The sequence below is a fragment of the Mesoplodon densirostris genome, chromosome 9 (genome assembly GCF_025265405.1).
Source record: "Mesoplodon densirostris isolate mMesDen1 chromosome 9, mMesDen1 primary haplotype, whole genome shotgun sequence".
Classification (NCBI taxonomy): Eukaryota; Metazoa; Chordata; class Mammalia; order Artiodactyla; family Ziphiidae; genus Mesoplodon; species Mesoplodon densirostris.
Window position 1 is genome coordinate 113,859,184 of NC_082669.1, and position 14,364 is coordinate 113,873,547.

The 14,364-nt window shown below is 54.6% G+C and overlaps 1 protein-coding gene across 2 annotated transcripts in view; it reads right to left on the minus strand.

The window, feature by feature from the left end:
• The window catches only part of VIPR2 (vasoactive intestinal peptide receptor 2), a 64,174-nt gene that overhangs the window by 34,861 nt on the left and 14,949 nt on the right, over nucleotides 1-14,364 (minus strand). For both annotated transcript variants that reach the window (XM_060108001.1, XM_060108000.1), the window contains exons 3-4: nucleotides 8,255-8,362; nucleotides 4,474-4,571 (exon numbers count right to left, since the gene is read on the minus strand). In XM_060108001.1, coding sequence (XP_059963984.1) covers nucleotides 4,474-4,571; nucleotides 8,255-8,362 — 206 coding nt within the window. The remainder of the gene's footprint in view (nucleotides 1-4,473; nucleotides 4,572-8,254; nucleotides 8,363-14,364) is intronic.

Below are 14,364 nucleotides of genomic sequence, written 5' to 3' on the forward strand. Positions count from 1 at the left end.
AGTAGCAAATCCATAATGCAGGAGACGTATGGACTGCTTTGCTTGGTGTGTCCACACAGCACAGGGTGCCTGCGTGTCACTGACGCTGCTGTCCTTCGGCAGGGCGGCAGGGCAGCAGGCTGGGCGCAGAATCCTATGTGGTGACTGAGTCACGGGTGGTGGCCATGGAGTGGGGACAGCCCTGGGGTCCTTCTAGATTCATCTGGGAGACTCCCAATAACAGGGGAAAGGAGACCACCCTGGGCCCACAAGACTTGTCATGGGTGCTCATTTCTAGCACTTTTCATGTTTTGCCAACTCTCAGCATCCCTGGGAGATCAGAGAGGCGGGAACACTGGGCAGCGGGTGGGACACTAGGCAGGGAGGCTGGCCAGGGAGCGCTCTGACCAGAAGCCTCCAGACAGCCGTCGGTAGAGGATGGAGGTCAGGACACCAGGGTCTACCCGACGGGCTGCAGCAGGAGCCACCGGTTCAGGAGAGCCCCCGGGTCTGGGGCATGATGGGTCAGGGGGCCTGGGGGGGGGCAGGTGACCAGGCAAACAACACCAGGTGGAACGACCGCCCACTTGAGGCTGAGACCTTGATGCCAGGACAGGCTCTTCGGCTCGGGAGACCTGTAGGCTCCCATGATAAGGGTGGGGGCAGTGAGAGGGGCTCGTGGTCTCCGGCTGGCCTGCTTCCCCCGCAGGCTTCAGCAGGCTGGGACAAGGGAAAAGGGGGAGAGGAGCTGCCGGTGTGGCCCCTGTGGGTCGGGTTGGCAGGGGGGTCCTGAAAGCCTCTTAATGGGATTAAACCCTTTATCCAAGGATTAAAAGAAGAAAGGCCTAAGACGAAGATGCGCACACCTGAGGCAGGTTTTGCTGGGAGAGCGACACAGACTGGGGAGACCTTGCTTTATGGAAAGCGGGATGTGGTGACAGGGCGCCCCTAGCTGAGCCTGGCTGGCGTCAGGGTTTCACTGCACCAGGACACGCAGGCCCGGGCCACCGCCACCAGCCCCCCCATGACTCTGCGGGCTCCCCTGGTCCAAACGAGGAGCAGCTTCGCAATCACGGCTCCCGCATTGTCCAAGGGGTCCTCTGGGGTCTTCAAACTCTTTTTTCCTTCACAGGACTCCCATTCCCGACTGCTTTGTCTCTCAATTCCCTCACTGTATGTGGCTTTTGTGGAAGCTAATTTTTTCCCTTGAAATTAATTAATTTTGAAACCAACAAAGGTTGCACACCTGGCACCCAGGGCAGAGTTTGGCTGCACGAGCACAGGAAATCCAATTAAAATCGTAAAACTGGGAAGAAAGAGAGTGGCTGATGAGATGAAGAGTGACGTGGAAGCAGGAGTCCCCGTGGATCGAGGGGCCGCTCCCTCCCTCCCCCCGGGGAAGACCCATCCGGGCCTCGCTCTGGGCAGCTCAGCATGCTGCGGTTTTCATCTTCCAAGCGACTCCTTAAACAACCGAGAATTCGAAGCGTGAGAGCAGTGAAAGCTGCAATCAGGAAGAAAATTATTCATTTTGGTCTTGTGCCGTTATTTTCTTCACCTTTGCACATTAAAATATTTTGAGTTTCTAATCCATTAGCAGGGAATATGCATTCATGATAACTGCAGAATCTCTGAAATGTTTAATTGAGAACAAAAACAGCTCTTTGCACCTGACAGAGAAGCATTAGGAGATCACAGGTGGTCTGTCCTCATGGGCTCTGAGCTGACATGGTTCCCACGACGATGTCCTTTACAACCACCCTGGGCTCTCTGTAACCCGAGGGTCGGAACGTCGCGGTTCTGGGAAATGTTTACTTGTGGAACAAGCACAGGCTCTGAATGAATGCTGCTGGCGAGGCCTCAGGACGCTGTGTTCTTCGCCCTGACGTGTGTCCTGAGGCCTCGGAGGTACGAACGCTGGGCTGGCTGCCGAGGTAGAAGGGAGACGTGGGTGATGGAAGGTGGCTGCCGGGGCCCCACCCCAACCACCCCTACAGAAGTCTGGACACGCTCCAGCTGCTGCCCCCGTCCCGCAGGGCCACCTGGGAGGCAGGTGGGATGTGACAGGGTCCCGGCCACCGTGGGGCTGTCATCACCCCTGGTCAGAGTTCAGGGTCTTCAGAACAGGGCCTGGGACGCTTTTCTCTACGGAAACAGCCCTGAAACTGGGGTTAAATTCTACACGAGTTAAGGTCTTATTCTTAGACACCAATAGGATGGTTTCCTGGTTTGGTCACATTTAAGTAGCTGAACAGCAGTTTGCTATGAGTCTGGAACCTAGATCCCCTCACTGTCCAATGAAAACGTGCTCGGACCCTGATTCCACGAGTGGCCTCTGACCCGGCTGTGCACCCGGCCACCGGCAAGCGCGTGGGCAGTGGCATTTACGCCCGTCCTCCAGGGAGCGGGGGGGAGGGGGAACGGCTGACGGCGGAGGAGGCTAAACGCTGCCCGAGCCTCGGGCTCAGCGGTGGGGGGGCTTCACCATTTGTGCTGCTGTCATGGGGGCCACGCGAGACCTGCCTCTTGGCCACGCCCATGGGGAGAGGCTGGGCCTTCTCTGTGGGATCCCGTAGAACAAAAGTGGTTTGTGCAGAATGCCCCAGGGGCACAAGTCCACGGGGGGAACAATGGCTGGGAAGGGTCAGCACAGCCCTGGCCTGGCTGCCCGCCCAGGTGTGTCCCAGGCCCATTGCTGCTGCTTCCACCTGTGTAGGGAGAGCGGGGGGGGGGGCCGTGAGCGTCCCTGAGGAGGGGGTCAAAGGGGCTGGCTCTAGTCAGAATGGCGGGGCCCTTGGCCACGTCACATCATTTCTCTAAACCTCAGCTTCTCCATCTGTAAAGTGGGGTGTCACCCAGACTAAATGAGATGAGGGTGGGCAAATGGGGGGCCATCGGTCAACAAGCACAAACCTGCAGTGATAAGATGAATAGGTTCTGTGTCTCACCAAAAGCAAACGGAGGGGCTTCCCTGGTGACGCAATGGTTAAGGATCCGCCTGTCAATGCAGGGGACATGGGATCGAGCCCTGGTCCTGGAAGATCCCACATGCTGAGGAGCAACTAAGCCTGTGCGCCACAACTACTGAAGACCTCGCACATAGGGCCCGTGCTCCGCAACAAGAGAAGCCACCTCCATGAGGAGCCTGCGCACCGCAGTGAAGAGTAGCCCCCGCTCGCCACAACTAGAGAAAGCCCGCGCGCAGCAACAAAGACCCAACGCAGCCAAAAATAAATAAATAAATACATAAAATTTATATATATATATATATAAAACAAAGGGAATCTGTGAGGCGATGGACTGGGGAATCATCTCATATTGTATACACGTGAGAACATCACATCGTGTACGTTAGATATACACCACGTCCATCAGTAAGAAGCACACGACGTGGGGCTCAGAGCTGCACCACCGTGGTCAGCCTCACTGGCCACTGGTGACAGGTCACTTGTCATCCAGTTAGAGGGGTACCGGCTAAAACACAAGGAACTTCCTTTCCTAGGGTTTACTAATTTGGTAGGAAAAGCATCGGCTTTAAATTGTAACTCTTAGTGAGGAGGGCAATGAAAGTCCCTCCGTTACCCAGGAAAAGTGATGGGACGGCCACATCCCTAAGGGCCTCACTTGGGGGCAGGACCCAAGGACAGCGGAGGTGAGGTGGCATGGGCGGGGGGCAGGAGGTGGGCCTCAGCGGCACAGACACGGTCTGCCCGCACCTTGTGGGCTCAGGCGTGGGGGGCAGGCTCTCCCCAGGGCCTCACACCCGTCGACAGGGAGCACGTCTGAAACAGCCCGGCTCCCGGCTCCCAAGGCCCTTACCCGTCCACACGGGGTCACAGGGCGAGTGATGGGCTTCAAGGGGAGACACTGACCTGGCTTCCCGGTGGCAAACAAAACAGACCCCACCACGGGGCACGGCCAGGTGTGGGTGCCGGGCTGAGGGTGCTCACCGCTTAAAGGATTGCATTTCCGGAGAAGGGCTCTCCTCACACTATGCCTGCCCCACGCCAAGTCCCTACCACGGCCTGAGAGAGGCACCAGCGGCCAGCCGAGCCTGGGCAGCCCACACCAGCGACACGGGCTCTAAGTCTGCAGAGATGCTCCAAGTTTGGTTCCATCCCCACTGCCGGCTCAGGGCTAAGAGAACAGCCGCATGGCTTCTCGACAGCCCACGGGTGGCAAGACCTTAAAGGGAATAAAGAAACCCTCGTGGCAGAAGGGACACTGGCTAAGCTCAGTTCGGCAGGTAGAGCCACTCTCGGTGTCACCTTCCAGATACAGCACAGCAGGGGGAGAACACCAGCCTTTCCAGCTCCAACACTATGGAACCAGCACAAAATTCCAAAGGCCGTGCGGCTGAACTGAAACCAGGGACCTGGCGGGATTTGGCCAGAAGTGGAAGAACACCTGAGTTAGGCTTGGAGCAGCAAATGGTCGCAGTTTACCAGGCACCTCAGAAAAACGACCAGAAAGGGAGGCCCACGCAGCCCTTACCTTGCTCTCATCCTCGGGGTCATTGTAGCCGCACGCATCCATGAAATCCGGGAACGTCTCTGACCACCCGTCACTGGTGCAGTTCTTGCTTATGTTTCCTGGAAGGTAAAGGCCAGGTGTCGGATCTGCACGTCAGGACTGGCCTGGGTGGCCAGGGCCCCCACCTGCACCTACGCCGGCTTGAGAGGCTCCCTCTCCCTCGGGGCCGGCGAGGGGCCCGGGCCTGAACCCAGGGCAGCTGCTGCTCAGGGTGCGTCCCCCTCCTTGGCCTCCTCACCCACAAAGCCTGGGCAGCGGCCCCTGCAGCCCCGGGGCCTTGGCGGCTGGAGGGAGTGGATTCTGCGCCAAAGCACGGGCGCGGTGTCGGGGGCAGTTATGTTGGGACAGAGGTGCCGGTGTGTTCTACTCACTACGGAGCGGGGCGGAAGCCCACCATGAGAAGCGTCGTAGGCAGACCCTGGCCGTTCTGCCCTGCTCTGCCCTGCGCTTTCCCGCTCCCCTGGGCCAGTCCTCACCTCGCTGCCCGAGGCACAGTGACCAGAGCAGCCAGGGCAGGCACCACTGGCCACTGTGGTTGCAGGAAAGACCGTGGACGTCAGATTTGCGTGGCATGAAATAAAGGCAGCTTTGATTTTACACCCCCACTGTTTGCTCCTAAGAACCTAACTTGCACGTCAGACTCAGCAGTGCAGGGTCCCCTGCACAGGAAGAGGCGTCTTTAGCAGATGACACACGGGGTGGTGAGGGGAAGGGGGTGGGCCTGCTGGGTGGGCTTCAGGAGCTCGGACCCAGGCTGGCGCGGTGACTTTGGCCCTGTCGTCTCTGCTTCCTGCTGGGACCACAGGCCCAGGGCTTTCAGAATAGCAAACGTTTCCTCACACCATCTCTTTTTTTTTTTTTTTTTGTGGTACGCAGGCCTCTCACTGTTGTGGCCTCTCCCGCTGCGGAGCACAGGCTCCGGACGCACAGGCTCAGCGGCCACGGCTCACGGGCCCAGCCGCTCCACGGCATGTGGGATCCTCCCGGACCGGGACACGAACCCACGTCCCCTGCATCGGCAGGCGGACTCTCAACCACTGCGCCACCAGGGAAGCACACACCATCTCTTTTTATTTGCACACTTGGTGGCATCACTGTTCCCATTTTATAGATGGAAAAGTGAGGCTCTGAGGGTCAGCAACAACTGAGTTTTGTGATGAAAAGTCCCTCATTTCCTCTACCCCAGGGCAGCCCAGCTGTTCACCTGCTCTGACTGATGAATCAGGTGGAATCAACAGCACAGCGCATCCACGCTGGGGAGGAGATAAGCAAAAGCCACTCTGCTCGCCGCGGGGAGAGGGGCCGGGGGAGTCCAGGCCCCAGTCCACTGGAGAGGAAGTGGGTTGGGTCAGTTTCAGCAAAGCCCTGGAAAACAGCACCTGGGCTCTCCCGGCCCAGCCTCACTCCTGCACTGCCACCCCCTGGGTTCTCTGATTCCAGACCCGAAACCTCCCGCTCCAGCCCCCGGGGGGCCTGTGGGCATCTCGGGCACAGGGACTGCAGTGCTGTGGGCAAGACAGAGCCCTGAAAGGGGCAAGGTTGCTGAGGTCTGGCTCCCCTGCCCCACGTTACAGAAGGGAGACTGAGGCCCACAGAAGAGAATGACCTGCCCGTCAGGGTCGAGAACAAGAAAGAACAACTGGTCGGCAGCGCAGGGCTCACCGGCTCCACCCGGCTCTTCCGTATTTAATTCATGCAATCCTGACAGCTACGTGAGGAGGCCCTTTGATGATCCCGTTTTACAGATGAGAAACCTGAGGTTTAAAGAAGCTGGGTCACCCGCCCAAAGCTACACAGATTACAAGCGAGGTGCCCGTGTCAGACCTGGGCAGTCAGCTCCTACCTACCTGCTCTTGGGACCTGTACCCTAAGCTCTGTGGAAGGGCAAGGAGTGCTGAGCTGGCCATTCCTCACTTCTTATATGGCAAACACGAAAGAAGGCATTTAAATAAACCTCATCCGATGAAGTCAAGATTCACCCACAGGGTTGTCATCTTGCCTGGCTTCACACTCCTCAGTGAAACCTTAGGCAAAAGTGGAAGGTGGGCTTCCAGGAAATGCCTGAGACGGTAAAGTCAAGAGAGGGGCTGGGGAGGTGATGGAGGGGTCAGGGAGGTGAGGGACGGGTCGTGGATGTGAGAGATGGACAAAGGGGTGAGAGCGGGGCCAAGGAGCTCAGGGAGGAGGGCGTGGGAGGTGAGGGAGAGGGGTCGGGGGGAGGGAAGGATCTGGGGGATGAGGGAGAGGGCAGGGAAGTGAGGGGAGGCATGGAGGTGAGAGAGGGACCTGGGAACAAAAGTGGGGCACAGCTTAGGACTCAGAAGTCTGGTCACCTGTTGTGAGGACCCCCGCAATCTCCATGCCTCTCCCCACCACAGCCCCAATTGAGCTGCAATGTTGGGGCCTCAGCACGGTGGTGTAGGCAGCCCCACCCCAGCTCCCTAAAGCTGATTGCACACTCCTGTCCTTGGTCCTTAAGTGCATGTTTGAGTGTGACTGTCCTGAAAAGGCCACAGTCACACGTCTGGCCCTGAGCACGGCCACCTGGGCTCAGACCCTGTCAGGAGGGTCCTGGCTTGGGCCGAAGCAGGAGTGATGCGCAGGCTCCAGGTTGCGGCCCGTCCACCGGATGTGCTCCCATTGCGGGCTGTTTCAGGCTCCGAGTCAGGGGCGGGCCAGGGCCCTCGCAGCCCTCTGGGGACTGGCCAAGTGGCTTCTGGAGAGGACGGGGAGCAGAACTCAGAACTGGGCTGCCTGGCCGAGGGCACGGGCTCCTGGCCGTGTCGTTGTTGGACGCAGAGCATAGGCGCCTTCTCCCCAGCTGAGAGAACACTAATACTTGAAGGCATCCATGATGCCCTAAGGCTCCAATTTGTCAGAATAAATCTCCGAGTCCTGGAACCTGGCCCTCCTCTACCTGATGGCTTGATACTGTCCCTTGCAAAGACCTGCTCTCAAAACTGTGCCCAGTCCCCCAGCTCTCCCCTCCCACAGAGGTAGAGTCTCCCACCCGCCTGTTCACATCCCCTTTCCTAGCCCGGCTCAGGGGGACCTCACGTGGGCCCCAGGGCTCACCCGCATGGGGACAGCAAAGCAAGGTGCTGGTTGCCATGACAACACGCACCGATGTATAGAGAGACCCCCCCAATTTCCCACTTATAACTTTTTATAAAAAACAGGTTTATTTCTCGAACATCTGGGTTTCCAGGGCCTGTGTGCAGAGCAAGCCCCGGAAGGAGGGGGCGGCCCATCCCGGTCAGCACCTTCTGAGGCGGGAAGCTCCGCGACTGCAGGTGTTCAGGTGACAGGGGGCCGGGTCAAGGGTGGGGCTGAGAACCCAGAGAGTCGGTCCAGGAAAGGAGATGATTCCTGTGAAGGAGAAAGTGCATTCCCGGCCGGGAAGGGACACCCTGGAGGACGCTCTCTGAGGGTTACGGTGCCCAAGTGCGGCAGGTGTTTCTATTCTCTCCCTGCCTGGTGCCGCGGTCCCTCGTCTGCGCTGGGCATCTGTGTGTCTGGCTCCTGCCCAGGGTCTCCTGTCTGCCCCACTGTGTGTGCTGTAGGGCGGACCACCTTGCAGGAAGGCTTCTGTGCTCCCAGACTCTAAGGCCAGCTCAGCACAGCCGCTCCCTGACTCACTGGGCCAAGGAAACCGATGCCCTGCTTCTTGTGCCTTCATGGAGAAGCCGGCCCCTCGTATGCACCCCACCGCAAAGCTCAGAAACAACACAGACGACAGTACCTGGTTTGCTATAAAAATTGCTGAACAGTTTTGGACAGGGCACCGTGACAGTCTCGCCGACATCCGCGGGGAGCCAGCACGTGATGTTGTCCCAGACGCCGCTGCAGCCTGGAGGGGAGACGGGGGTGAGCAAGGCCCTCTGCCCACCACAAGGGCAGCACCCTCAGGCCACACGTGGGGTGCCCAGGGTGGTGGGACCGCATCTGCTCAGAAGCCTTTCAAATAGAAAGCCTGTTAATTAGGTAATTATCTTTCAAATTATGTTTCTGTGAAACTCGCACCACGATATTATTGAGAATATACTTGGCATGGGTTCATTGTAATCAGCTCTGGAGGAATAAGCAGATCTGTGGCAGAACGTTTCTGAGGAACCCAGCATGCACTGCGCACTTTTGAATTGTAGTAGAATCGTTACTTTTTCCTCCTGAAGTGCTTCCCCCCCCACCCCCCATGTGATAAAATGGGCAACACTGGGTATTGTGTAAGTCTTAGAGGTAAGGGTCCCCTAGATGCACATACACTTGTACGTTTATGGATTCTGACTTCAAGGACAATTTGCAAATTTAAATACTTGAAAAGATTTAGTTGATTTCAGCAGTCAAGACGACCTATTAGCGGTGAAATCTTAGGTTACCCTCATGGAGTTATCAAAACTTAATTGGCATAATGTTATAGCTTAAAACACTTTTCAGATCTCTTATTTGGTTTAATAACCACCCCACGACGGTAATTCATACCAACACTGTATTAATCATCTCACTGACAAAGAGCACTGAGGTTTGAATGGTCCAGGGGCCTCTCAACATTAAACAGACAGTAAATGAATCCACGTTTGAACCCAGGAAATTTTTATCACAAGTCCAAGGTGCTTCTACTATATTTTGTGACCTCTAAACTTTTATACTTCATTTAAACTTCAGTATTGGAGGAGCAGGGTGCTAGCCTCAATTAAAACAAAGAAAGAAACAACAGTTCTGCTCTCTGACACGCCACCCACACCTGTACAATAACTGCGCACACACATCAATGGAGTTATGCATTTTTGGTTTGACCACGGAAATGTTTTACTTCTAAGAACAGAGGTAATGAAAAGTTGGCTACAAACCAAGTTTTGCAAAAAAAAAGATGAAAATAGGGACTTCCCTGGTGGTCCAGTGGTTAAGACTCCGCGCTTCCACTGCAGGGGGATTGGGTTCAATTCCTGGTTGGGGAACTAAGATCCTGCATGCCGCACGGTGTGGCTAAAAACACACACAAAAAAAACATGAAAATACTTTCTAAAGGCGTTTTTTTTTTGTTTGTTTTTTGTTTTGTTTTGTTTTGTTTGCGGTACACGGGCCTCTCACTGCTGCGGCCTCTCCCGTTGCGGAGCACAGGCTCCGGACGCGCAGGCTCAGTAGTTGTGGCTCACGGGCCCAGCCGCTCCGCGGCATGTGGGATCTTCCCAGACCGGGGCAGGAACCCGTGTCCCCTGCATCGGCAGGTGGACTCTCAACCACTGCGCCACCAGGGAAGCCCTCTAAAGGCTTTTTAAAATAAAATGAAAATACATTCATCCTAAAAACTGAATTACCTACCGAAGATTGAGTACATAAATTCATACTATATTAACATTCTTACATATTTAAAGAAAATGTTGCTTTTTGAAAAATTACTTAGAACACATCATCAAGGACAAAGACATCACTAGAAACACACCTCCAGCCCGGTGGGCAGTGCAGCCTGCAGGCCTGGGAGTGTACGGATGAGCAGGGTGGTAAGGAGGGATGTGCCTATGCGATGCGGGCAAGAGACAGACAACTGGGGACATACGAGCTTCTTGCTCCATTTCCCAAGTCTCATGAAAATGGCAGTTGAGGGCTTCCCTGGTGGCGCAGTGGTTGAGAGTCCGCCTGCCAATGCAGGGGACACAGGTTCGTGCCCCGGTCTGGGAAGATCCCACATGCCGTGGAGTGGCTGGGCCTGTGAGCCATGGCCGCTGAGCCTGTGCGTCCAGAGCCTGTGCTCCACAACAGGAGAGGCCACAACAGTGAGAGGCCCGCGTACCGCAAAAAAAAAAAAAATGGCAGTTGAGAAATTTGAAATGGCAGTTCCTAGAGATGTCATAAAACGGAAGACAGACAGCATGTATGTGTGTTAAAGATTCAGGTGGAGCAAAGGGGGCGGCAGCCCAGCCCGCAGGAGGTGAGCAATGGGGGTGCCCTTAAAGGGCACAGGTGGCCTACGTTTGGGAGAATCACGTCGAGTTTGAATTCTGAACTCTGAGAACTCCAGACTTCCCTGCCCTGCTGGGTGTTTCTGGAAGCTCTGTTGGAGGAGCACCAGGGAGCCCCGGACCAACCAGGCTGCCTGGCAGGGGACGGAGGGTGCAGGAGTGGCTCCGAGAACAGCACTTGGTGACCACCCTGTGTACTACATCATCGCGAGTGTCTTGCCATTGTTCTGGTACAAAGTTGATGCTAATGATTGATAGAGACATGGAAAAATAACTTAGAGTTCCGGGAATAACACAGAGCTACACTGGAAAGGAGACTGGGACTGTTACAGGGTCAAGTGTGATCATAACAGCGTAAACCACAAGCTTGATGGGACTCTGCGGGCGGGGCAGGGGGGCAGCTTGGAGAAAGGGGAGAGAGCGGACAGGTGGGGGCCACTCCCAACAGAGTTCAGCTGGAGCTAAGGCAAACCGGGGAGAAAAGGCTTGTTTGAAAACTGGTGAATAGTCTAGACTGCATGAGAAAAAGTGGCGTGGGTGAGGCAAGCAGGGTCTGCGTGAGAATTTATTTTTGTTACACTCTGGTAGCAACCTAGATATTTGAGATGGTGATAATAAAATCAAGGCTCAGTCTGCAAAGAGGAAAATTTTGTTCACATCAATAGACTGAAAAGTTACTTGACGAAATTCAGCAGCCATTCCTAATTTTTAAAAGCTCTAAATAGAATAACGAAATACCGAGACTGCCTTAACATAGCAAAGACCATTTATTAAAAGAAGTAGCTATTATTAGAAACGGTTAAGCGCAGCGTACAGCCCAACCCAGGAACCTACTGGGCACTTGCTGTCACCTTCATGCTTCAACAATATATTAGCGCTTTAGCTAAAACAATAGATAAAGTGAACTAAACAGATTCGCTAAAATAAAGAAGAGAAAAAAATCCTAGAACTGCATTTTGCAATAAGGTTACCACATGTGGCCGTTAAGTTTAAGCCTAAATCGACTGAAGTTAAATGCAATTGAAAATTCAGCTCCTCAGCTGCAGTGGCCACACTTCTAATGCTCAGTAGCCACATGTGGCTGGTGGCTCTCATCTCACAGCTCAGACACACATTTCCATCATCCCAGACAGCGTCACCCTCGAGCTGTAGCTAAAACGAGCAAAAAATAAAACTAAAAAGCCACTCTTACAAACTATCAAGAAACAAAGCAAAGAGAGAAAATAACAAACCCATCATTACTGTACATAAACTATTGCTGGGGGTAAATTAGCCCAAACAGATGCAACTTTCTTCAGGTCATGGTTTTTCAGCTAAAAATGGCCATATAAATTACCTGAAATATTTTATGAATAAATTATAAGTGAGAATGAGAATTTTTTGGTAAAAATTTATTTATCACTTATCACACAAATCTTCTCCGTCTTTCAAAACCCAAAACAAGGAGGAGGAGGTCTCTTATCCAAAGTGGGGGTCAGTGGCTTGGGGAACTGAAAAGCACGGTAGGTGCTTAATGCCTTAAATATCTGCCATTAGTTGAAACACAAAGTGTGTTTCTATTACTTCAACATAGAACACACAGCCAAAGCCTTTCCTTTGCGTGTGGGCTTGTTGACTGGGCTCCTCTTTGCTCTTCTTGTGTAAATCACACTCTGGCCTGTCCCCTGTGATTTCCAACCTCAGAGCACTGAAAGCGGGCTGACTCAGGCTCCCGCAAAGCTAGGTTTCCAGAATCGATCCTAGCCGCCATTCTCACCTCCAACCCTACGGCTGCTTAGCAACTCACTTTTTTAGTTTTTCCAAAGCACACAAATTGATTTTCCCAGAAACAAGTGTTTTTTTGTACTCCTCAGCTTCCATACTGTTTAATTTAGCACTTGGGTGAGTAACAGACTTGGGAGGCACTGACATGTTGTAAACTTGGCAAAGTGTCCCAGAAGCTGCAGAGAGGAGGTGGCGGAGGAGCCCCGACCAGGGCCTGACCGAGGTGCCTCCGTGAACCAACCGCCAGACTTCGCAGGAAAAGAGCGCGTAGGAGCCCAGCGTAAACCGGTGGTGGTGGCTTCCTAAGTTCCTCTTGGGAAGACAGCTTAGTCCCCTGAAAGGAACATTCTAGATCAAAAGGTTCAGAAAAACTGGTCTTAGGCACGGTGCAACCTCCAGACATTTCTTAAACTTCACGGCAACTTGAATGGAACATACTCAGGACATGGATGAGTTGTGCTCAGGAAAGGCTGCTATTAGAACACGTGCCTGTCAACATTCTGGAACTCAGAGGAGATAGCTGCAGTTCACCTGGCCCGATGCAGTCTCATGAAGGGGGAGGAACCGACCACCATGGAAAAGAAACTTGTACCCGAAAAACCAACTCTCTTTCCAAAATATCCCTGGGTAAGTCATACTCTCACAGACGATGGTACACGTGTTGCTTTGAGTCCCGGGTTTATTTTCTCATTATTTCAATGATATAAACAGCAATTCGTTTTCAAGAAAATCAGGTGAGTCACTACTTAGGTGTTACACTTCGTCTAGGGCAGAGCTTTTACGAACACTGTGTTTCCTGCTCTGGGTTTGCAGAGCGAGGTTGGGGCCAGAACCCGTCTTGCTGTCACTGTCCTCTCCGTGGAAGACCACTGTCCCCACTGGCCCTCTGTGACCTCCTGGGACATGGGGAGATGTGTTCCTACCACTCCAGTCTTCCACGTTCAAGGTGTTTTATGATGAAAGCCCTGGACACAGAGCCAGAGGCATGAACCGAGTCCAGATGCGCAAGCAGACAAAGGACGGCTCTGAGCACTCATCCAGCGAATGCAGGGCTGATGTCTCAGGTGAGGCTGTGACCACGACTGACGTGGTCTGCCGCCCTCTCTGGGTGAGGTTCCTGGGGCATCCCCAGCAGTGGCTGTGCTCCGATCTGTCCACATTTTTACCAAGAGAGAAATCCAGTCCCCTACCAACACCGACGCACAGAGAGAGACAGCACAGCAGTGGGACAGTGGAGGAACCCAGGCAGGCTTGACTCTCGACGATGGACACAGTGTGATGGAGGCGCTTCCCACCGCGGCCAGGAGCTCCAGGGAGGGGTCTCCGCTCCTGCAGCCCGGCCTGCGAGGAGAGGGTGGGCGGACCAGCGCCTGGGCATCCAGTGGTGGGAGGCCTCATCCCCTGGGTCACCTTGCTCAAGATGGAGCGTGGGGGAGGTGCTGCAGGAGCAGGCATGGGGAAAGGAAAAGGAGAAAGAAAACTTTCTGGCACTAACGTATGAGGCCAGGCAACAGCTAACATTACCAATAACACCTTCCATTCAAAAGTTTATTTTAAATTTGAAGTCATAAGTGGCAAAGCTTCTTCCAGAATCAGAAGCTGCAGGGAAGCCCAGGAAGTGCTCTTGGGCTCCAAGGCCAGAGCCGTGCTGGTCACTGGGTCCCCAGCCCGCAGACAGCAGTTGCTGACCTGGTCCATCTGTCCTCCTCTGTGATGGGCTGGTGGGACCTCATCACTGGGTGGGCAAACACCCCTCAAGCTGCAGCTCCTGGGGTGGAGGTCTCACAATCCCACTTCCTCTGCCCCCGGTGATGAAGCCGGAGCTCCAGCGAAGCCTAGTCCAGTCCCGTCAGAGGACTTTCAACTGCCTGGTTGTGGTGGACACAGCGCTGGACACCGTTTACTTGTTTCCAGGCGCTTCTGTGCATCAGCCACGCCTGTGTCGGTGAACAGGTGAGCACAGGCGCAGCGAGATGGGAGGAAGGACCCATCACCTCCTCTCCTGTCTCCCGGCTCCGACCCCGGTGGGCAGGCGGCCGAGTGCAGGGGTCAGTGTGAAGACGACACAAGGGGAGACGGCGAGGGACACTGAACAGCGGCTGCTACTCGACAGCAGGAAGAGCCATGCAGA